This window comes from Myotis yumanensis, unplaced genomic scaffold (assembly GCF_028538775.1).
Source record: "Myotis yumanensis isolate MYYU_CA2020_CCGP unplaced genomic scaffold, mMyoYum1.0.hap1 SCAF_23, whole genome shotgun sequence".
Classification (NCBI taxonomy): domain Eukaryota; kingdom Metazoa; phylum Chordata; class Mammalia; order Chiroptera; family Vespertilionidae; genus Myotis; species Myotis yumanensis.
In genome coordinates, this window is record NW_027223774.1 from 14,185,739 (window position 1) to 14,206,884 (window position 21,146).

The 21,146-nt window shown below is 51.9% G+C and overlaps 1 protein-coding gene across 2 annotated transcripts; it reads right to left on the reverse strand.

The window, feature by feature from the left end:
• Positions 1-4,054: 4,054 nt before the first annotated feature.
• LOC138999414 (protein psiR-like) lies at positions 4,055-20,573 on the reverse strand. 2 transcript variants are annotated; one of them, XM_070401490.1, is made up of 9 exons: positions 20,491-20,573; positions 19,089-19,190; positions 18,713-18,853; positions 15,846-15,980; positions 13,863-14,003; positions 12,291-12,422; positions 10,012-10,176; positions 9,385-9,531; positions 4,055-4,693 (listed from the first exon to the last, which is right to left on the reverse strand). In XM_070401490.1, the coding sequence occupies exons 1-9, from the start codon at positions 20,543-20,545 to the stop codon at positions 4,470-4,472; spliced, it is 1,242 nt and encodes a 413-aa protein (XP_070257591.1). In that variant the 5' UTR covers positions 20,546-20,573; the 3' UTR covers positions 4,055-4,469. The 2 variants fall into 2 exon arrangements, with proteins under 2 accessions (XP_070257591.1, XP_070257592.1); XM_070401491.1 differs by lacking the exon at positions 13,863-14,003.
• Positions 20,574-21,146: the final 573 nt, after the last annotated feature.

A 21,146-nucleotide genomic window follows, 5' to 3' on the forward strand; every position in this document is an offset into this window, starting at 1 on the left:
TTTTAATGTAGTACTTTTTAAAAATAAAAACTAATGCAAAAAATTCATGATATTTGAATGAACAAAATCTCAAAATTTTAAATAAGGCCCAGTCCCATACCCAGGCATCTTGGTGTCCGAAACCAAAGGGAAACAGTGCCCCTGGCTTTGATGGAAACAAACTCGTCAATCATATTTTTAAAAAATATATTTTATTGATTTTTTACAGAGAGGAAGGGAGAGGGATAGAGAGTTAGAAACATCGATGAGAGAGAAACATCGACCAGCTGCCTCCTGCACACCCCCTAATGGGGATGTGCCCACAACCCAGGTACATGCCCTTGACCGGAATCGAACCTGGGACCCTTCAGTCCGCAGGCCGACGCTCTATCCACTGAGCCAAACCGGTTTTGGCCGTCAATCATATTTTTAAATGAGAGGATTTTCAGGCTTTACAGTCCTCTTGACCAAATGATGATGTTAAATAATTTTTAATTAACTTATGCCAAAATAAAATGATAATCAATTGTTTGATATAAACAAAACATGTTAACTCAAAATAATGAGTTTTAATATACCCTTTAGCTAATTTTTCAAATTTTTTTCAACTAGTTTAGTATTCTAGAAAAAATAGGCATTCTAAAAATACATGCAGCCCTGGTCAGAACCCTGAGTTGCCTGCGAAGGGCCAGGGAGACAGGACAGGGCTGTTTCCTGAAGGAAGGAGGCCGAGGGGGAGGCTGGGAGGTCAGGCTCAGCCCGCAGAGAGGAACAGGTGCCCCATGCAGAGGCGCAGAGGTGGGGCTCAGGAAGAAGCACTCGCCCAGCTGGCGTGGCTCAGGGGTTGAGTGTCAACCTACGAACCAGGAGGTCACGGTTTGATTCCCAGTGAGGGCACATGCCCGGGTTGCGGGCTGATCCCCAGTGGTGGGGTGGGGGGCATGCAGGAGGCAGCTGATCAATGATTCTCTCTCATCATTGATGTTTCTATCTCTCTCTCCCTCTCCCTTCCTCTCTGAAATCAATAAAAATATTTAAAGAAGGAGGAGGAAGAGGAGGAGGAGGAGGAGGAGGAGGAGGAGGAGGAGGAGGAGGAGAGGAAGGACCGAAGGCCAATCTGGCCTTACCTCTTAATGAATGAACTGCACTGGGTTCCTTCAACCCAGCATCCTCCCACCGACAACGTTTAAGGACCGAAGTAATTGCACTGACTTCTCCATGGGGTCTGCAGGGGAGAAGGGATGTCCAGAGACCCTGGCCTGGGTAAAGGTGACGAGAGTCGGGGGGAAGGTAGGGGAAGCTGGTCCTTGAACCCTGACTCACCATTTCTTTATTTATATAACTTTTTAAATTTATTTTTTTAAGAGAGAGAGAAGGAGGGAGAGGGAGAGAGAGAGAAATATGATGTGAGAGCGGGCTGCCTCCTGCATGCCTCCCACTGGAGATGGTGGAGCCCGAAACCCAGGCATGTGCCCTGACCCAGAATCAAACTGGCAACTTGCCCCAGACACGGGATGGCGCCCTGAACCACACCGGCTGGGCCAGCTCACCATTTCTCACTTTTAATGTCTGTGTCACTTTTGATCGCAGTACATTATATATTTTAGACTTTCATTTAAATGTATGAAAGGGCCCTATCTTCCACGCTTCTAGAGTCTCTTAGAAACCTCTGACCCGTAGCATATAACAATGAGCACTGCGTCATCAGGGCGCCTGCTGCTGAATCGCTCACAGCGGAGGGAAGGAAGGAAGCAGCGTGAACCCGGCAGCGGACCTGATGGAATAGGTGCTGGCACAGCCGGGCCAGGCCATGTGAGCCATTCCGGGGGAATCAAATGACCTGGGGGATCCCCAGAGGTGCTGCTGAGAACAAGAGGCAAAGAGCTGTGGCTGATATTTGAGAGACCCCAAAACCCTATCCACCTATATGACAGAGACATGACACAAATATGTCACATGCTATAGCTATGGCAGATGTATATACAATATAGTCATGACATATGCATATATGTAGACATATATATCGATAGCAATACATCTATATGGATTTACCTACACATCTACATGGGATTATTTGGGAAATAATGGAAAGAGATATAGGAGGTTAACATGCTTTCCTGGGGTGGGGGTGCCTGGGAGAGTCTATGGGGGAGAAAAGAGGGAGAGAAAAGTAAAAGGGGAAAGACTTGATTTAAAACATAGAAAGCACGCGGGTCTGTAGCAATAGAAATCCATGTTTAGGGGAGAGGTTATCTCAGGGGAGGGGAGAGGCAAGGAGAGGGCGTCAGGGAGGGGCCCCGGGGACCCGCACTGTCCCGATGTCTCCTCCTTCAGTGAGCGCCGAGAGGCACTGCTGAGTCTTTGTTTGTTTCTGTGTGTGTGTAAGATAACGGGGCCGCGTAACTTGAAAAATGTTAGAAATGTACAATAAAATCAAATCCTCTGCCCGAGTTCGCTTCACCCCGCCCCGCAGTCCCTTTCCCCCCCTGCAGACTCCGGGCCACGCTCCTCAAATCCGCTTCCGCTGCAAGCATTTCCTGAGCACCTGCCTGCTCAGTGACGAAGGAGCGGATCCTGGCCTGTCCCTGGGGCCTCCGGTCTCACAGGAACAGCTCCTGCCTTCCCCGCCCCTCACGGCACCCGGCTCCCCTGCACCCCACCCCAGGGCGGACATCCTCCACACAGAGGCCTTCCTGGTGGCAGGTGGGGCTTTTGGGGCAGGACACACGTCCTGCCTGTGTCCTCCCAGGGACAATGGGAAAGGCTACTGTTACTTGTCAGGACTCTCCATGGTACATCCGACTTCTACGCCCGTATCAGCTCTTCCACCAACTCTGTCGGCAGGAACCAAGTCCCTCCTCCTGGATCGTTTTCTGCCACCAGGTATTGGGGTGCTTTGTTGCACAGCCCCAGTAACTGTAAGGCCCCCCTTTCTTTCTCTCCAGCTCCCCTCCTTCCTTCTTTTCTCTCCCAGCCCTTGCAACACAGCGTAAGCCATTCCCTGTATGAAACCGCTTCTGTTGAGCCACCTAAGATGCTTTTTCTTATCCTAACTGATCCCTATTGACCCCTTTTCTTTGCTAATAGAACCCCGTTTTGTCCAGAACCTGAGGCAGCCACGGACCTTCTGAGAGACTGGGCCTCTCTCACCTCCAGGAACTGAATCTTCAGACAAAGTGACTCAGGACAATCCGTTACCTTGCCAGGGGTTGGCCGGCTCAGTTCTTGCGGGGACATGAGGGAAGCCTGCTAGGAGACGGGGTTTGTGGAGAGACCAGGACTGGAGGCCGCCTCTTCCCGCCTTGCATGTGGCAGCGCGAGGTCAGGGTGTGGGACCTCGGCGTCTTCATGCCACACCGGCATCCGAGGCGGGCAGGGCAGCGGCAGGCGGCGGGCGATGCCGTTGAGCTGCTCAGTGGATGACCCTGAGTTGCCTGCCCCCATTCTCTCGGTGGTGGGTACCGCATTCGCTGGTCTTTACTGCTCGGGCCTCAGGCCTTTGTTCGCAGTTCCCTCCGCCTGGAACGCCCCCACACCTGCCCCAGCCACCTGCACGGCCCTCTCCCTCACCCCTTCAGGTCCTTATTCGGCCATCACCTCCTGAGACCCCCCGTCAAGCGCCCCCCTGTCCCAGCACTCCCCATTCCTCTCCCTGCACTGTTTCCCCCACAGCTCTCGTCACCCTCTGCCGTGTTGTAATGATGAGAGGATATTTTACGAGGCAGCCCCCGTGTCTAGAACTGCTTGATGGATAAATGGGTCTGTAGGTGTTTGTCAGAGGAGCTGATGAGTTGCCTCCGTTCTCTTCGTTGGGCTTCCCATCACTTTCCGCTGAATGGGTCCTGGGAGCTCCCTGTCCTGACCTCTGCTCCCTCCTTTGGGTCCGACGCTGGCGCTAACAGGACGCGGGTGCCAGGCGGGGCATTTGCGCTGATGCCGCCCTGGCTCCCAGACAGTCACCTGCAGGCGCCCTGGGGCCCGGGCCTGGCCTCTCCTGGCCCCAGAGGAGAGAGCAGACCACCTCGGGGCCTGATGGAGGCTGCAGCCACCGACAAGGAAACCCAAACCACGCGGCTTGTGCGATGAGATTCATTCAGATCTGCGACAGCGGGACACGGAGCCCAGACAGAGGGGCCGTGGTGGGTGGAGGGTGCTGTAAAGGCCTGGAAAGGGGGTGTACCGGGTCCTCAAGCCCCACCGTGGCCGCCCAGGACTTGGCTAGACCCTAAAGAGGGAGGCAGAGGAGGAGGGGCTGTTTCCCAGACAGCCTGGGGGTGGCCTGGTGTTGGGGGCCCCCCTGGAGGAAGAGGCCTGGCCTGGGTGAGGAGGCATGGCCCTGGGGAGCCCAGGCCCGAGGGAGGAGGTTCGCCCCTTGATTGATTCACCAGCTTCTGGGCCCCTGGAAAGTCCTGGCAGAGGGAGCCCGGGTGCCCCCTAGCGACGAGCGGAACCAGCGGGGGCTCCGGGCGAGCGGCCGGGCGGGCGGGGTGCTAGGCGAGGGCGCGGGCGACCAGCGCCACCAGCGTGGGCAGGGCCAGGCGGGGGCCCCGCGCCGACGAGCTCGAGGAGCCGATGATGACGGCGCGTTTGCTGGAGCTGCAGTCGGGCCTGCGGGCCAGCCGGTGGCCGGGGAGCGCCCGGAGCCCCTCCGTCCCGTGGGGGGCGCTGCACAGGTCGCGGGATCCGCAGCCCCGCACGCTCAGGTTCCTGCCGCCTGCGGGACAGAGACGGGCGGGGGAGGGCGTGAGGGGCGCAGGCGCCAGCCCGCACCCTCCATCCCCGATGTCAAGGTTTCTCTGATGCAGCAAATTACCCTGCAATTCCCTCCAGCCCCTCACAGTGGCCTGTGTCCCCAGGTCAGAGCCTTGCTGAGTTTTTGGGAAAGAAAACTGACACTTCAAATAGGAAACATGGGCCCTAGCCCAGGTGTGGCTCAGTGGATAGAGCGTTGGCCTGAGGACTGAAGGGTCCCGGGTTCGAATCCTGTCAAGGGCACATGCCGGGTTGCAGGCTCGATCCCCAGTAGGGGGCGTGCAGGAGGCAGCCAATCAATGATTCTCTCTCATCATTGATGTTTCTATCTCTCTCATCTTTCTCCCTTCCTCTCTGAAATCAATAAAAATATATATTTTTTAAAAGATTAAATTAAAAAAAATATATAGGAAACATGGGAGGGAGTGGCAGACCCTGGATTCCATGCCTTTTGGGAAACTCACTAGAGGTGTCTGACCCTTGAGCTGGGCCGGGCACAGCCGCTCTTCACTGGCACTCGATGCCTTACCTGTGTTACAGGCGTTCCTTTCCTGTGTCCAATGTTAGTAAAAACTGACACCTGGCGGCCACTATTTCACACAGTTTCCCAGTGATTCCTATGCTTCTTCAGAGCCGTAAGGTATAATATGGTGTTATATTTCCATATGAATACACATATACAAATGTAGCCGGTTTACTGCGGACTTGATGGGGGATAGGAAAGTGACACGGTCTTATTTTACCAACAAAAAACACCTCACCACAATCGTAGGTTATTTTTCAGCCGTTTTAGGGATGCAGATGAAAATCCTCATGGTTGAAGTGATAAGATACCTGAGTTTGTGTTCAAAATAATACAGGGAGTGGCCACGAATGCATCATCTCTGGAGTTGGGTGGAGGGTATATGGGGGTTTACTGAACTGTTCCCTCTTTTTAAATTTTTTTTATTTTTGTAATTATTATTATTATTTTTTTATTGCTTAAAATATTTGTTCCCTCTTTTTTTATCTTTGAACTTCTCCATACCACGAAAGCTAAAAAGAAATGGAAGCCTCCCAGCCTGGTCTGTCGTTGTCTCATTTTGCCCTGAGCTAGAATATACTTCCTCAAAGAGCAGTGTTTGTGAGGCATTGTCCCACACCCACCCTCACGCCCAGCCGCCCACGTGTGCCCACATGCACACACATCCCAGTCACACGCAGCTCCCCTCATGTCCCCAGAGCCCACATACAATCCACACAAGCACAGCTGTGCACCAATCCACCGGCGTGTCACCCCTGCCCGGGAAACACAGGCACACACAGCACTGGGCTTACACCCCCAGGCTCCACACATCCGGTCCTGGAGCAATGTTGATGGAAGACCTGTCCGCTTCACCGCCTCACTTAAGCCTTACCCACACACAGCAGTCACGACCTCTGACGCTGACTTGCGTCAGTTCCGAGAGGCACATCCCCCCTTAAACATTTCGACATTTCTGAGGAGAGCTGACTTCTTGTTTCCCTCCCCATCGATATCATCTGAGATTCGCTGAAATGCCGTACATCACACTTGCTATGGCCTAGAATCATGCTGTTCAGTACAGTAGCCACTGGCCACATGTGGCTGTTGAGCACTTGAGATGTGGCTGGCTCGAGCTGAGAGGTGCTGTGAATGTACGATCCACACCCGCTTACAAAGGCTCAGTGGGAAAGAATGAATGCGTGACTTATCCCGTCTATCATTTCCCATGTTGGCTGCATGCTGGATATACTGGGTTAAAAAGAACACATTACTAGCCCCGGCCCGTTGGAGGCTAGTGGTTAGAGGGTCTTGATTCCCAGTCAAGGCATGTACCTCAGTTGCAGGTTCAAACCCTGGCCCCAGTCGGGGTGTGTGCGGGAGGCAACCAGTTGATGTGTCTCTCTCACATTGATGTCTCTCTCTCTATCTGTCTCCCCCTCCTCCCTTCTTTCCACTCTCCCTCTAAAGATCAATGGAAAAAAATACCTTTGGGTAAGGATTACCCACACACATATATATAACTAAATTTTTTTTTTTTATATATTTTATTGATTTTTTACAGAGAGGAAGGGAGAGAGATAGAGAGTTAGAAACATCGATGAGAGAGAAACATCGATCAGCTGCCTTCTGCACATCTCCTACTGGGGATGTGCCCGCAACCCAGGTACATGCCCTTGACCGGAATCGAACCCGGGACCCTTCAGTCCGCAGGCCAACGCTCTATCCACTGAGCCAAACCGGTCTCGGCAACTAAATTAATTTAATCTGTTACTTTGCACTTTTTAAATGCAGCCTCTAGAAAAGTTTAAATTATACATGTGGCTCACATTATATTTCCTTTGGGCAACACCCATCTAGAAGTTGTATGAATCATCTTACCTAATTTTCACAATAGTCTTATGAACTAGGGACTATAATTATCCTCTTTCTCAGATAGGAAATTGAGGCACAGAGGGGCAAAGCCACCTGCCCAAGACCACCCAGCTCCTAAGCGGTGTAGATTTGGGATTTGACCCCAGGCAGCCTGGCCCCAGAGTCCTGCGTTATGCCCTCTGCTTTCCCGCCTCTCTCATGGACTCACTTCCTCCTCACAAAACCCCGTGAGGTGGAGAAACCAAGATGGCGGCATAGGTTAACGCCGGAGTTTGCTGCCTCTAACAACCACTTCAAAAATACAACTAAAAGACCCAGAACCACAAGAAGGCTGGCTGAGTGGAAATCCTACAACTAGAAGGAAAGAGAAATCCATACCGAGACTCAGAGGAGGCGCAGTGCGGAAGTGAAATACTAAGGTGCGGAGTGCATGTGGAGCTGGCCGGCGGCGGAGGGTGCGGTTGTTGTTTTCAATCGGGAGGGAGTTTCAGACTCTGAGCTCCAGTTCCGGGCGAGTCTCTAGGGACCCAGACTCAAACGGGAGAAGCGGGACTGTCTGGCTTTGGTCGGAACTCAAATGCAGTTTTCTCTCCTGGGACTCTGAGAGGCAGAGCCCCTGGGGATGGATCTGAGAGCAGCCATAACTGCTCGCTCTACCCGCCCTGTAGATCCCATGGGACCCACCCCGCCCAAGCCCTGCACAGAGGCATTTGCCGGATAGCCTTAGGCAAACGCTAGACTAGCACCGCCCTAGAGATCCAGCACAGAAGCTCTCCCATTGCACACAGCTGACTCTCATAGCCAGTTAGCCTGGAGGTCAATTCACCCCCAGTATTGCCGACAACAATCAAGGCTTAACTACAACAAGACTGCGCACAAAGACCACAAGGGGGTGCACCAGGAAAGCATAAAAAATTTGGAGACAAAGAAACATGACAGAAATGGAGGATATAGAGCTAAAAAGCGCACTTTTAAGGTCTTTTAATAATTTTCTAGAAACTGCCAATAAACTTGATAAGATCCTCAAGAAATCTAATGAGACCCTCGATGTTGTGATAAAGAACCAACTAGAAATTAAGCATACACTGACTGAAATAAAAAATATTATACAGACACCCAACAGCAGACCAGAGGAGGGCAAGAGTCAAGTCAAAGATTTGAAATGCGAAGAAGCAGAAAACACCCAACCAGAAAAGCAAAATGAAAAAGAATCCGAAAATACGAAGATAGTGTAAGGAGCCTCTGGGACAGCTTCAAGCGTACCAACATCAGAATTATAGGGGTGCCAGAAGATGAGAGACAGCAAGATCTTGAAAACCTATTTGAAGAAATAATGACAGGAAACTTCCCCTACCTGGTGAAAGAAATGGACTTACAGGTCCAAGAAGCACAGAGAACCCCAAACAAAAGGAATCCAAAGAGGAGCACACCAAGACACATCATAATTAAAATGCCAAGAGCAAAAGACAAAGAGAGAATCTTAAAAGCAACAAGAGAAAGAAACTCAATTACCTACAAGGGAATACCCATATGACTGTCAGCTGATTTCTCAACAGAAACTTTGCAGGCCAGAAGGGAGTGGCAAGAAATATTCAAAGTGATGAATACCAAGAACCTACAACCAAGGTTACTTTATCCAGCAAAGCTATCATTCAGAATTGAAGGTCAGATAAAGAGCTTCACAGATAAGGAAAAGCTAAAGGAGTTCATCACCACTAAACCAGTATTATACGAAATGCTGAAAGATATTCTTTAAGAAGAGGAAGAAGAAGAAAAAGGTAAAGATACAAATTATGAACAACAAACATGCATCTATCAACAAGTGAATCTAAGAATCAAGTGAATAAATAATCTGATGTACAGAATGAACTGGTGATTATAATGAATCAGGGACATAGAAAGGGAATGGACTGACTATTCTTGGGGGGGAAAGGGGAATGGGAGATGCGGGAAGAGACTGGACAAAAATCGTGCACCTATGGATGAGGACAGTGGGTGGGGAGTGAGGGCGGAGGATGGGGCAGGAACTGGGAGGAGGGGAGTTATGGGGGGAAAAAAGAGGAACAAATGTAATAATCTGAACAATAAAGATTTAATTTTAAAAAAACCAAAAAACCCGTGAGGTGTGTTTCCACTACTCCCATTTACCAGAAGAGAAAACTGAGGCTCAATGAGATGAAGCCACTGATCTTTGGTCACACAGCGTAAATGATAGAGGTGGGCCCCAAACTCAGGCTCACTCACTCACATGTGCTCACACCAGACACACACGTTACCTTCTTCAGACACCAGGTCCAGCTGGACACACGTGGTCTCCCCACTGGGACACTGTATGTACAAGGAGGAATTGCAGAGCCCCGGGTGGCCGTCAGCACAGGTAGGACACAGGAACTTGCTCAGGGTGCGAGAGGCTGGGAGCGTTGCTGTATAGAGGAGGGTGGCGGTCAGCCAGGCGGACTCTCGGGACCTCTCAGGCCCGCCTTGCACTCATAGGCTCTACCATGGGGAGCGATTGTCCTGGCCTTTCCCACTGAGCAGGGTCAGTGTCTTAGCGCTGTGGTCGGCAAACTGTGGCTCGCGAGCCACATGCGGCTCTTTGGCCCCTTGAGTGTGGCTCTTCCTAAGCCTTAGGAGTACCCTAATTAAGTTAATAACAATGTACCTACCTATATAGTTTAAGCTTAAAAAATTTGGCTCTCAAAAGAAATTTCAATCGTTGTACTGTTGATATTTGGCTCTGTTGACTCATGAGTTTGCCGACCACTGCCTTAGGGCAGCCTGATTGGGGGGAGGGGCTTAAGTGATGCCCCGCCCCCCTGCCTTCTTCAGCCCAGGACAAACTCTCCTCCAGGCACCACCACCCGCTCGGCCACCCATCTGACCACTTTCCCGTGGCAGCATACCAGGAGGAGGGGGCTCCTGGCAGCTGCCTTGGCAGCAGGTGGTGTTGACCCAGAAGCCGAAGCCGATGCTGTAGGTCAGGGCAGAGATGGGGCTGTCAAATTTGCAGTCCTTGGAGGCCACGCAGGAACCGTTTCTCCAGGTGACAGAGTCACCTTCCCCTAAGGCTGGAGAGATTTGGAAGCGGACTTATAAGGAAGAGCAATCACAACCGCCAAGCCCCGAGGGGCGTCACTGCTGGCATTCTCTCTGCCTGAGATCACCCAGATACACACAAACCCTGTCATTGTTCATCAAGACACACAGGTTCAGAGAGCCTTCCTCCCCCGCCTCCTCCCCTTGGGGTCCCAGTGAGCAGGTGGCTCTGGATCTGCGATGTCTGAGCAACCTGTCTGTGGGCACCGCGCTCCCTGAGCCAGAGCCTCCTCGGGGACCCCAGAGGTGCCCAGCCTGGTCCTCATCCTCACTGTTCCCATCGATACCGCTGGCATTCCTGTTTATTCTACTTCTGTGTCTCTTGAAATTTATACCAAAGAAAGACTGGTTTCTAGTTCAACTCCTCTTCCCTTAACAGAAATGTCCAGTTTCTCCTTTACGGGGCAGATGGACAGATGACTTGGGGGGCTCCCTGCCCAGGATGTTGCAGTAGATTTCAAGATGGCCACACTGTGTCTCCCATCCCACACGCTTTTTTTTGCCACGTGACCTTACCCCTGGTGCATCAAGAGGTGCAATCTCTGTCCTCATTCCTGAACCCTGAGCAGGCCTCATGGCTGCTTCTGACCAACAGACTGTGGCAGAAGCGACACTGTGCCGGCTCTGGGCTTAATCTTAAGAAGCAGCCGGTAGCCCTGGCCGGTGTGGCTGGAGCATCATCCCACTCCCAGAAGGGTCTCAAGTTTGATTCCTGGTCAAGGGCGCATGCCTGAGTTACAGGTTCAATACCGGGCCCCGGATGGGGCGTGTTCAGTAGGCAACCAATCGATGCATCTCTCTCGCATTGATCTCTCTCTCTCTCTCTCTCTCTCTCTCTCTCTTTTCCTCCCTCCCTTCCTTCCACTCTTTCTAAAAATCAATGGGAAAAAATATCCTTGGGTGAAGATTAAAAAATAAAATAAATTGAAGACGCTGGTTTTTACTTCTTCCTTCTTGGAAGCCAGACCCCATACTGTAAGGAAGCTCAACGAGGCTACAGACTGATGAGGTGCCACGTGGAGAGAGGCTGGTGAGAGGGGGGAGGGGAGAGGCTGAAGCGAACGCTCCAGCCCCAGTTGAGTTCCCAGCTGAATGCAGCCACGTGCATGACCTCAGCCTGCACTCCCTGGAGCAGAGCTGCCCAGCCGGGCCTGGGCAGCCCACAGAATGGTGGGAAATAATAAACCATAGTTTTACGCCATGAAGTTTTTTTTTAAATTGTGGTAAAAACAAAACACGTAATATAGAATTTGCAGTCTTAACCATTTTAAGCGCACAGTTTAGTAGTGTTGCCTGCATCAATATTGTGAAACAGATCTCTAGAACGACTTCATTTGGCAAAACTAAAACGCTTTACCCATCCAATAGCAATGCCCATTTCCCTCTCCCCCAGCATTCTACTTTCTGTTTCCCTGGTTTGACTAGTCTAGATCCTCGTATAAGTGAAATCAGATAGTATTTGTCCTTTTATGGTTAAGTCACTACTTTTGTCTGTTTGTTATTTCTTCCCCCCTTTTTTTTTTGTGCCAAAACCCAGGACCGAACTATTTTTCTATTACGTTTGGCATTGCAACATTCTATTCGTTTCAGGTGTACAACATGGTGATTGGACAGGTATGTACCTTACAGGTGGTCACCTCAGTAAGTAAGTAGCCATCCGACACCATAATAGTCCTTACCGTGTTAGTGACCACATTCCCTCTGCTGTACTTTCCATCCCCACGACTATTTTAATGACTGGCGATTGGTACTTCCTAATCCCTTCACCTTTTTCACCCAGCCCCCCACCTCCCTCCTATGTGACAACCACCAATTTCTTCTCTGTATCTCCGAGTTTGTTTCTGTTTTGTTGGTCGAGCCACTGTGTTAGGAGTTGATTTATTACTCAGCAATAAATAGCTACACAAATGTGGCATCAGATTTTAAACTCTCACCCTCCCCTGCCACCAGCCTCTGTCCTCCCCGGGCAGGAAAAGGCGGCTGTGACTGCAGTCGAGGCAGCAGGCCCGGAGGGCAAGGAGAGGCCTTGCTGTGCCCCAGGCCCCGCTTCGGCCTCCCCTCCCCAGCCCCTCCCAGGGACGCTCACCCAGGATGCCCGCCGTCTGAAGGCAGTAGCTCCTCTCTGCCGGGCAGGAGAAAGGGTGGCAATGGTCGCTGTCCGAGCAGGTGAAACAGGTGGTGGCCTTAGCCTTGCTGTGGGTCGAAGTTGCTCGGGTACCTGGGGAGAGAGGAAGATGAGCTGCTGGAGGACAACGTGTGTGTGTGTGTGTGTGCGCGTGTCTGTGTGTGTCTGTGTTTCCAGCGAGGCGTGGGGTGCTTGGAAATATATGCCAGCACACAGACGTGAACGTTTGTGGATGTTAGCCTGTTTCAGCGTATCTGTGGATATTTTGTGCTTTTATTTTATTTTTTTAATGTTTTTATTGATTTCAGAGAGGAGGGAGAGGGACAGAGAGATAGAAACATCAGTGATGTAAGAGAATCATGCTGGATGGAGCCCGCAACCCAGGCATAGGCCCTGATCTGAATCGAACCTGGGACCTTTCAGTCCGCAGGCCAACGCTCTATCCACTGAGCCAAACCGGCTGGGGCTATTTTGTGCTTTTATATATTTGCATGTTTGTACTGTCCCTTTCCCAGCCCACATGGATGGGTCTGGGCCTGACAACCGATGTGTCCCCGCGTGGAGCTATGTCCATAGGAATTGCATATGCAAAGTTCCCATGGCCCACGTGCCAGAGCAGCAATCCTATCTTCCCCTTTTCCTTTCCATGCCGTAAATTTTGAGCTCCCCCCACCCCCCCATTGTGATCAGTACTTTAATTCACTGCTTGGTTTTGGAAAGTAAAACTCCTAGCAACTGGGAATCTGAGGAAGCGAAAGGAAGAATGTTCCCCTTTTGCCTGTAGACTCAGCAGAGAGATCATCTGCCTCACAGAACCCTCCTTGCCCTGTGGTTTCCGGCAAAGGCATCCCCTGTGCCGGGAGCTGAAGAAATGCGGCCCCACCCAAGTCCGGAAAGTTCCTCCCTCGCCTGCGAAAGGCCTGCCGTTCTGCCAGATGCCTCACTTGGAGAGCTGCGGCCTGGTGAGCACTCCCTCAGGGAGCGTCTCTCTTCTGGAAGGCTAAAACCACAGGCTGGGTTCTGTGTGAAGCCAAAGGGAGACAGGTGGCAAACGTCTTCCTTCCCAAACAAGAAAGTGAAAACAGGAAGGAGGAGACCCCGGGTGTTTTCTTTAAACCGAGTTAGAGCTCTATCCGCACTTACACGAAGGATGCTCATGGTTAGAAAGGCGTGCTCCTCTCTAGGGCTGTTTGGGGTGCCAGGATATAAATGTGGGTGTTTGAGGATGTGTGGCTCTGTGCCAATGGGCTTTTCTGCTTCTGGTATGTCAGGTGGTGTGTGCGTGTGTGTGTGTGTGTGTGCGTGTGCGTGTGCGTGTGCGTGTGTGTGCGTGCGTGTGTGTGTGCGTGTGCGTGCGTGTGCGTGTGCGTGTGTGTGTGTGTGCGTGTGTGTGTGCGTGTGTGTGCGCGCGCCCGCCCACATATGAGTGATGGGAACATTATCGTAGGAGGGCGGGGACACCCTGGGAACACACAGGATTGGGAAGGGCAAGTGGGATCCAGAGCGGGCAGAGAGGGTCAAGGTTGGAAGCACCTGGCTGGGTGGGAGGAGCCTCGTGGTAGCATTCAGGCGGGGCTGTGAGATGGAATCCAAATGCTTCGGGGCCCAGGGTGCTGTTCACGGGCAGGTTGCACAGCGCTGGCGTGGCACAGCCCTTGAGCACTGGGGGGCCCCCTGCAGAAACAGAGGGAGCGTCAGGGGGACTCGGAGCCTGAGCCTCCCACCTTGATGTCTGTCTCTCTCTGTCTCTCCTGATAGTTCTATACGATTCGTTTTCAGACATCCCTGGTCACATCTTACAATCTCTTGCTGCTGCTCTTTTCTGCGATTCTAGCTTTGTTCCTTCATATACATCACCTACAGTTCTGTTCTGGAGCTGGGAACTACGATGGTGGGGCCCTCCTGGATCTGCCTGTGCTGTTCATCGCTTCTGCCTCGCTCATGGTGGCTTCTTCCCTTGTGCCTTTCATGGGCTGGCTGTGAGCTCACACTGGGTTGGTGTTGATCTGTGGAAGCCCTGGCGGCTTTCCCCCGGAGAGGACTTCCTTTGGCTCATTCTGAGAGCTGGGAAGTGCTACCCACCTGGGATCACTTCAGCCTCCTTCCAAGGTCCCTGGCATATACGGGACCCTAAGGGTCAGCTCCCCGACTACAGCTCGAACCTAGCAGCTCGGCACCCGGAGCAGACACCCCCTCCCAGTTCCACTTCTGCTCGCTGCTCTGGTCCTGATCTCTATTAACATCACTATTTTGTTTGAAGACCCTCGGAAATTCCCCCAAAAGCATGGAGAAATATTCTGGTACAGCACCCAGTTCATCTGTAATCAGTGGCATTCCAAGGGAGATGGCAGTGGGAGCAATCTGTCCTGGGAACAGGCCATAAGGAAGTGTCTTGTCTGTAAAGCATTTAGAAACAATAATAGCCGAAACCGGTTTGGCTCAGTGGATAGAGCGTCGGACTGCGGACTGAAGGGTCCCAGGTTCGATTCCGGTCAAGGGCATGTACCTTGGTTGCGGGCACGTCCCCAGTGGGAGATGTGCAGGAGGCAGCTGGTCGATGTTTCTCTCTCATCGACGTTTCTAACTCTCTATCTCTCTCTCCCTTCCTCTCTGTAAAAAATCAATAAAAAAAAAAATAAAAAAAAAAAACAATAATAAAGCCGACTAAAAGTCAATCTGCTTTTTATTATCACCATATACCGGCACTTCTAAACTATGGCAGTGATGAAATACTCCTCCAGCCAGGGTGGGCCACGCCCACCACTCCTGCTCCCGCTGCCCGCCCCCCTCCCCCCCTCCCCCAGTATGCACTGTTTACAGCAAGAAGGCCCTTCGAAGGGTCTAGTCCACTCTGCTGTCAGGGGTAGGAGCCCAGGCCACTTCTCTCTGTCACTAGGTTGGTTCACAGTTAGTGTATCCTCTGGTCAGTCTAGCCTAAGCCTTTTGCTCCAAAAGCCCCTGCTCCAACCATTTGCAAAAAGTGGGGACTTTAAAATACCTCCGAAAATTCTTTGAAACATCAAGAGGTGAGGGTCTAGGACCTTTGTGGCCGGTTCAACCAGTGAAGCATGACAGAAGGGGCCTGGTGTGACTTCCCAAGCTAGGCTGTCAAAGACCATGCAGCAGCCACTTTGTTTGCTGGAATACTTGTTCTCGAAGTCTGCAGCCACCACGTAGAGAGGATGGCAGCCATGATGTAAGGAAGCCCAAGCTAACCCATGTGGCGAGACCGCGCGGAAAGGCCCCTCCGTCCTGCAGTTGCCCTCCAGCCACCGTCTGACTGCAGCCATGTGAGAGGCCCAGAACTGTCCAGCTGAACCCTTCGTGAATTCCCAACCCACGGAAACCATGAGTGTTCATAAAATGGTGGTGGTTGTTTTTAAGCCACTGCATTTGCCAAGGATTTGTTCATTAGCAATAAATAACCAGCACACGCATGCAAATGGACCTCAACACTTACTTGCGCAGGCAGGAGGCAGGCTCCCCGTGCAAATGACCTCCTAAGGGAGCCCTTACCTCGATTCCATGTGCCTTTGAGGGTGACACACGCAGTCTGGTGTCCGGTGCAGTTCATGACCGACAGGGAGTCACACGGGGCTGGCTTATTCCCAGAGCAGTAGTGACACTTCACCCCGTTGGGCTGGGCTTCCTCTGGTTGGGGGGGGTATAGTCAGGGTGGGATGGGGGCCAAGGCACACGTCCACCAGCCTCTGTTCTTGCTGCCTCCACCCACCACAACCCAGAACATTCTCCTCCAAAGTGGGGCCAGCTGACCTTAGTCATCTCCCTCCGGCCCCTAAGGACTTATTCCGAGGAACAGCAAACAGAGCCGTGGGCGGGGCTGGCCCCACACTGTTCACTTGTCCGAAATGAGCCTTCGTGCTGGACCCTAAGGGCCCTTTGATTCATTCCACAAACATTTCTTGAGTGCCTACTGTGTACCAGGCCCTGCTCTGGAGACACAACACTGGCCTTCCCTCAAAGACCTCAAATTCCAAAAAGGGTTAAAAATGAACCTGTTATTTCCGGTGTTAAGATCGCATGGTATTCTGCAAAAGAGTGGGGTGGGACTGTGGCTTCCAGCTTCTCCACCATCTGACTAATTTTCAGAGCTTTCTTAGAGATCTCAGACATTTTAAGAGGAAGCTGTTCGAGCATACTTTTCATGAGTCAAAACTAAATCACGAGGCATTTTAGTGTGGGTTTATATTGAAATACTGGCAAGTACAGAAAAGGAGGCGAAAAAAGAACCATAACTATGAACAGCGCTGGCTCCTTCATGGCCACTGTCCATGTGTGGCTGCTGAGCAGGTGAACGGTGGCTGGTTCCGCTAGGGATGTGCTGTGAGTGTAAGACCCCTGATTTCAGAGGCTTAGTGTGAAAAAAGAATGGAACATTTTTCATGAATAATATTGGATTGACTATATATGTGTTGGAATGTTTTAGGTGTGTTACATTAAATAAAACATATTATTAAAATTAACTTCACCTGTTTCTTTGTAAATTTTTTAAGATCCTCACCCAAGGACAAGCTTAGAGAGAGGAAGGGGAGAGAGAGAGAAACATCGATGTGAGAGAAAAACATCCACCGGCTGCACTCCGTATGGGCCCGACCAGAGATCGAACCACAACACAGGTTTGTGCCCCACCCAACGGGGACGACGCTCAACCAACTGAGCCATCTGGCCGGGCTCTTTGTACCTTTTTGATTTGGCTCCTGGAAAAGCTTCCATTACATACACAGATAACATTCTATTTTACTGGCCGGCGCTGCTGTTGATCCCCTACCAAAAGACAATTACCCGAGCCCTGGCAGGGTGGCTCAGTAGGTTGAGCGTCATTTTGTGCATCAAAAAGGCAAGCTGAGAAGTGGTTACTAGCTGCCCATTAAAGTTCTAGTTCTGAGTGCATCCTGAAAAAAAAAAAAAAGGCTGCAGGTTTGATCCAGTCAAGGCACATACCCAGGTTGCCAGTTCGATCCCTAGTTGGGGTGGGCACGGGAGGCAGCCGATCGATGTTTCTCTCTCATATCAATGTTTCTCTCTCTCTACCCCTTCCTCTCTCTCTCTAGAATAAATAAAAACATATCCTCAGGTGAGGATTAAAAAAGGCAATTACTTGAGTATTTCGAGATAGTCCCTTTGATCCTTCTCTACTCATAGTAGTTTTGTTCAAAGCAGTTTCCATCAAAACTGCTATTTTAGCCCTAGCCGGTTTGGCTCAGTGGATAGAGCGTCGGCCTGAAGACTGAAGGGTCCCAGGTTTAATTCTGGTTAAGGGCACATGCCCAGGTTGTGTGCTCGATCCCCAGTAGGGGGCGTGTAGGAGGCAACCGATCAATGATTCTCATCATTGATGTTCCTATCTCTCTCTCCCTCTCTTCCTCTCTAAATCAATAAAAATATATTTTTTTAAGAAAACTGACATTTTATATTCTTTGTTGCTGTTGTTGTTGTTAATCCTCACCTGAGCATTTTTTTCCATTGCTTTTTAGAGAGAGTGGAAAGGAGGGAGGGGAAGAGAGAGAGAGAGAGAGGAAAAGAGAAAGAAACATCAATGTGAGAGAGACACATCGATTGGCTGCCTCCTGCATGCTCCCTGACTGGGCCAGCGATGGAACCTGCAACCCAGGTACATTCCCTCGACCAGGAATCAAACTCGAGACCCTTCAGTGCACAGGCCGACTCTCTCACCGCTGCTCAGAGAATGTAAAATCAAACCGCGACCTCCTGGTTCACCGGCCAAGGCATGATGTTTTATATTCTGAATGGCATGCCCACCTCTCGATGTGGACTCGGATGTTTTTTGATTGAGGTACACAGTTTAGGAGGAGGGGCACCCCAGTAGATTGAAAGGATGGCCAGTAGCCCCAAGTGTCCCCATTGCTACCCCAGCCCAATGCAAATTCCCTCTTGGAAGAAATTACCAGCGTCAAAAAGCAATCATCACCACTCAGGGCCAGGTCTAGAGTGAGGCCAGCAAGGTGCTCGCTGTCGGTCGTAGGAGGGCAGAGTCAGTGCATGAGCGTGAACACGTCCTTAAATCGTGCACCCTCCGCACCTCGCTGGCTCGCCCCACCTGGGCCTGCGACCACCCATAACATTGCTTGTTCTGCTCAACTCGCCCTCGGGGAGCCCCTCTCAGGAGAACTAAGAGTCTGGGCTTCCCTCCAGCCCCCCCCCCCAATGACTCAACAAGCACAGCTACAATTTGTGGAGTGCCTGCTACATGCCAGCTTTGTGGTGGAGGCACCCTTTGCAAAACTTAGTTCACACCCATTTTCCAGATGAGAAGACTGAGGTTTTCCTTGCTCTAACTAGCCAGGCAGCGCTTGAAACAGAGGCCAGGTTCCCATGACACTCCACCCAGCTGTGTGACAAACCTGGTCGTGCAACTCTGCTGCAGTTGTTGTCACAACAGGCTGTGCTGAGACTCGAGTTGGGGGCATAGGTCAGGGCATAGACACCTTCTGGGCATTCCTTTGGGGCCACGCACGACCCGTTCTTGATGAGAGTCCCATTCTCTAAGGATAGAGGTTGAGGAGGGGAGATTAGAGACGCCCAAGCCCTCCCAGAGGTCAGTCTGGGACCACAACTTGTGTTGAGATCACCCCTGCCCGCCCCCCAACAGTACTGAGCCGAGCTATGAGGCAGAGTTTGGAGCCTCCAGTCCCAGGGTGGCTCACCCATGACTCTCCCCTCCGACCCCTGCCCACCCACGTTGCCCATCCTCTCTGCCCAGCCCCGTCCCGTCTCTACCCAGCTGCATCTGGCGGAACAAGCAGGAGTCCTTGGCCGGAGGACAAACGGTCTCTCTACAGTTTCCTGGCAAAGAGCAGGCTGGACATGTCGTGGAGGTCCCTGTGGGGAGAAAGGGGTGATCAGACCTGCTATTTGAGGGGAGAGAGGAGGAAGAACACACACACGCACGCGCACACACACACGCACACGACCAAGAACAGGACTAAGGCTGGGTGGGAGCGGGTAGGGCTTTGGGAGAAGATGAAGGAACATCTCCCTGGAGGTGCAGAAGGCTTGGGGGTGGGGGTGGAAGAGCGTGGGCAAGGCGTGGAGGTGGGAGTCAGCGCGCCACGCTGGAGCTGCTGGCCGTCTCCCTCCAACCCACCGGCTCTGCCCGTGGAAACCTTTCCCTGAATAGCTCCTCCCTCGAAGGCCCAGAAGGGAACATGTAAGAGTGGAATTCTCCTCTTAGGCTGGGCTCGTGAGAATTGCCTCTGTCCAGTCAGCCTCACTCCTTTTTTAAATATATATATATACACTTATTTTTATTGATTTCCAAGAGGAAGGGAGAGGGGGAAACATCAGTGATGAGAGAGAATCGTTGACCGGCTGCCTCCTGCATGCCCCACACTGGAGCTGCAGCCCGCAGCCCCGGCAAGTGCTCGCCCAGGAATGGAACGGTGACGTCCTTGTTCACAGGTTGACGCTCCACCACTGAGCCTCGCCCGCAGCCAGTCTTCTCAACCTCAGGGAGGCCCTGAGGCTCTTCTAAGAAGCGTTTCTTTTTCTTTTTCCCAGAAGCTTCAAGGCTCCAGGAAGCACAGCCGGAAAACGCTGCCCTTGTCTCACACCTCCCTCTCAGAGAGGAGGGATCTGAAGCCAGATGGACTTACAGTCTCACCCAAGATCACACGGCATCGCACCGTGGGGTCCCGGCTGCTTCAGTCCCAGCCCGGCCACTGGTGGCACATTCAGAACCAAAAGGGCCGATGGGAAGGCAAGGGAAGGGAAGAGTAATAATTACTCCTGATATGACAAGAGCGCTCCTTCAGACAGGGCTACGGATGGCCCGATACCGTTCTAAGCTCTTAATAAGGTCCTCAAATGTATCAATTCAATGAATGCCCCCAACAGCCCTCCGAGGCAGGGTCACTATCACCCTCGTCTCATAGCTGGGGACCTGAAGCACAGAGAGGTTCAGTGGCTTGCGCCCAAGGTCACAGCTAAGAAGTGTCAGAGGCAGGATTTGAACCCAGGCATCCTGGCTCCAGAACCAAGTCTGCGCCCTCCCTTCTGCTGCCTCTGGGAGACAACAAGCAGAGGTGGAGGGAGCTGGGGCTCAGACTCAGAATCCTCCCCCTCACCCCCTGGGATGGTGGGCCTCCCCTGCTCTCTCTGGCACCCCACACAGTGCGCCTACCTGCGGGGGCGGCCAGCACTCCTAGGAGCGCCACAGCAGGGAGGAGCCGGAGCATGATCCAGGCCGGAGAGGAGGAAGCAGGATAGGGTGCCCTGGCCTTTTATTCAAGGTCCTTGGCTGGGGTGGCAGCCCATGAGCAGGGAAAGCAAACAGGCTGGGGAGATAGCAGCCCCACCCACCATCCTGGCCCACGGGGTCACCTGGTGGGGAGGGGCTTCGGGAGCATGGAGATGGGGAAACTGAGTTCTAAGAGGCCAGTGGGAGAATCCCTGGCTACTCAGTGAAGCCAAAGAAGGAGAATGAGTGTTATTGTTGTTGTTGTTGTTGTTACTATTATTAACAGGTTTGCCTGGTCATTCCAGAGAGACGTTAGCTCACTAACTCCTTACAGCAGTCTTACGTGCCACTATCATCAAACCCAGGGGAGATATTCAAATTATTTTCCCATCAGTCAGTATCAGCCAGGACACTCAGCAGTAACAACTCTGCCGGCATGCTGGAATGCATCCTGGTGGCCTCCACTCACCTGGAGTTTCCCTTTCAGTTGCTGGAGCATGGGGTGCTAGAGGACCCCTGACATGCTATGGGGGGGACAGGCGCGGGGGGGCTCTTGGGTAGCCAATTTTCACCAACCAAATCTAGAAGTAGCTCAATAT

What these genes read in the sequence shown, in the direction of transcription:
- LOC138999414 (XM_070401490.1), bottom strand. Translation starts at nt 20,545, where the DNA reads ATGCTCCGGCTCCTCCCTGCTGTGGCGCTCCTAGGAGTGCTGGCCGCC. An exon ending in AGTGCTGGCCGCCCCCGCAG is followed by an intron (nt 19,191 to 20,490) that starts GTAGGCGCACTG and finishes TTCTCCCCACAG; the next exon opens with GGACCTCCACGACATGTCCA. An exon ending in GTTCCGCCAGATGCAGCTGG is followed by an intron (nt 18,854 to 19,088) that starts GTAGAGACGGGA and finishes CTCTATCCTTAG; the next exon opens with AGAATGGGACTCTCATCAAG.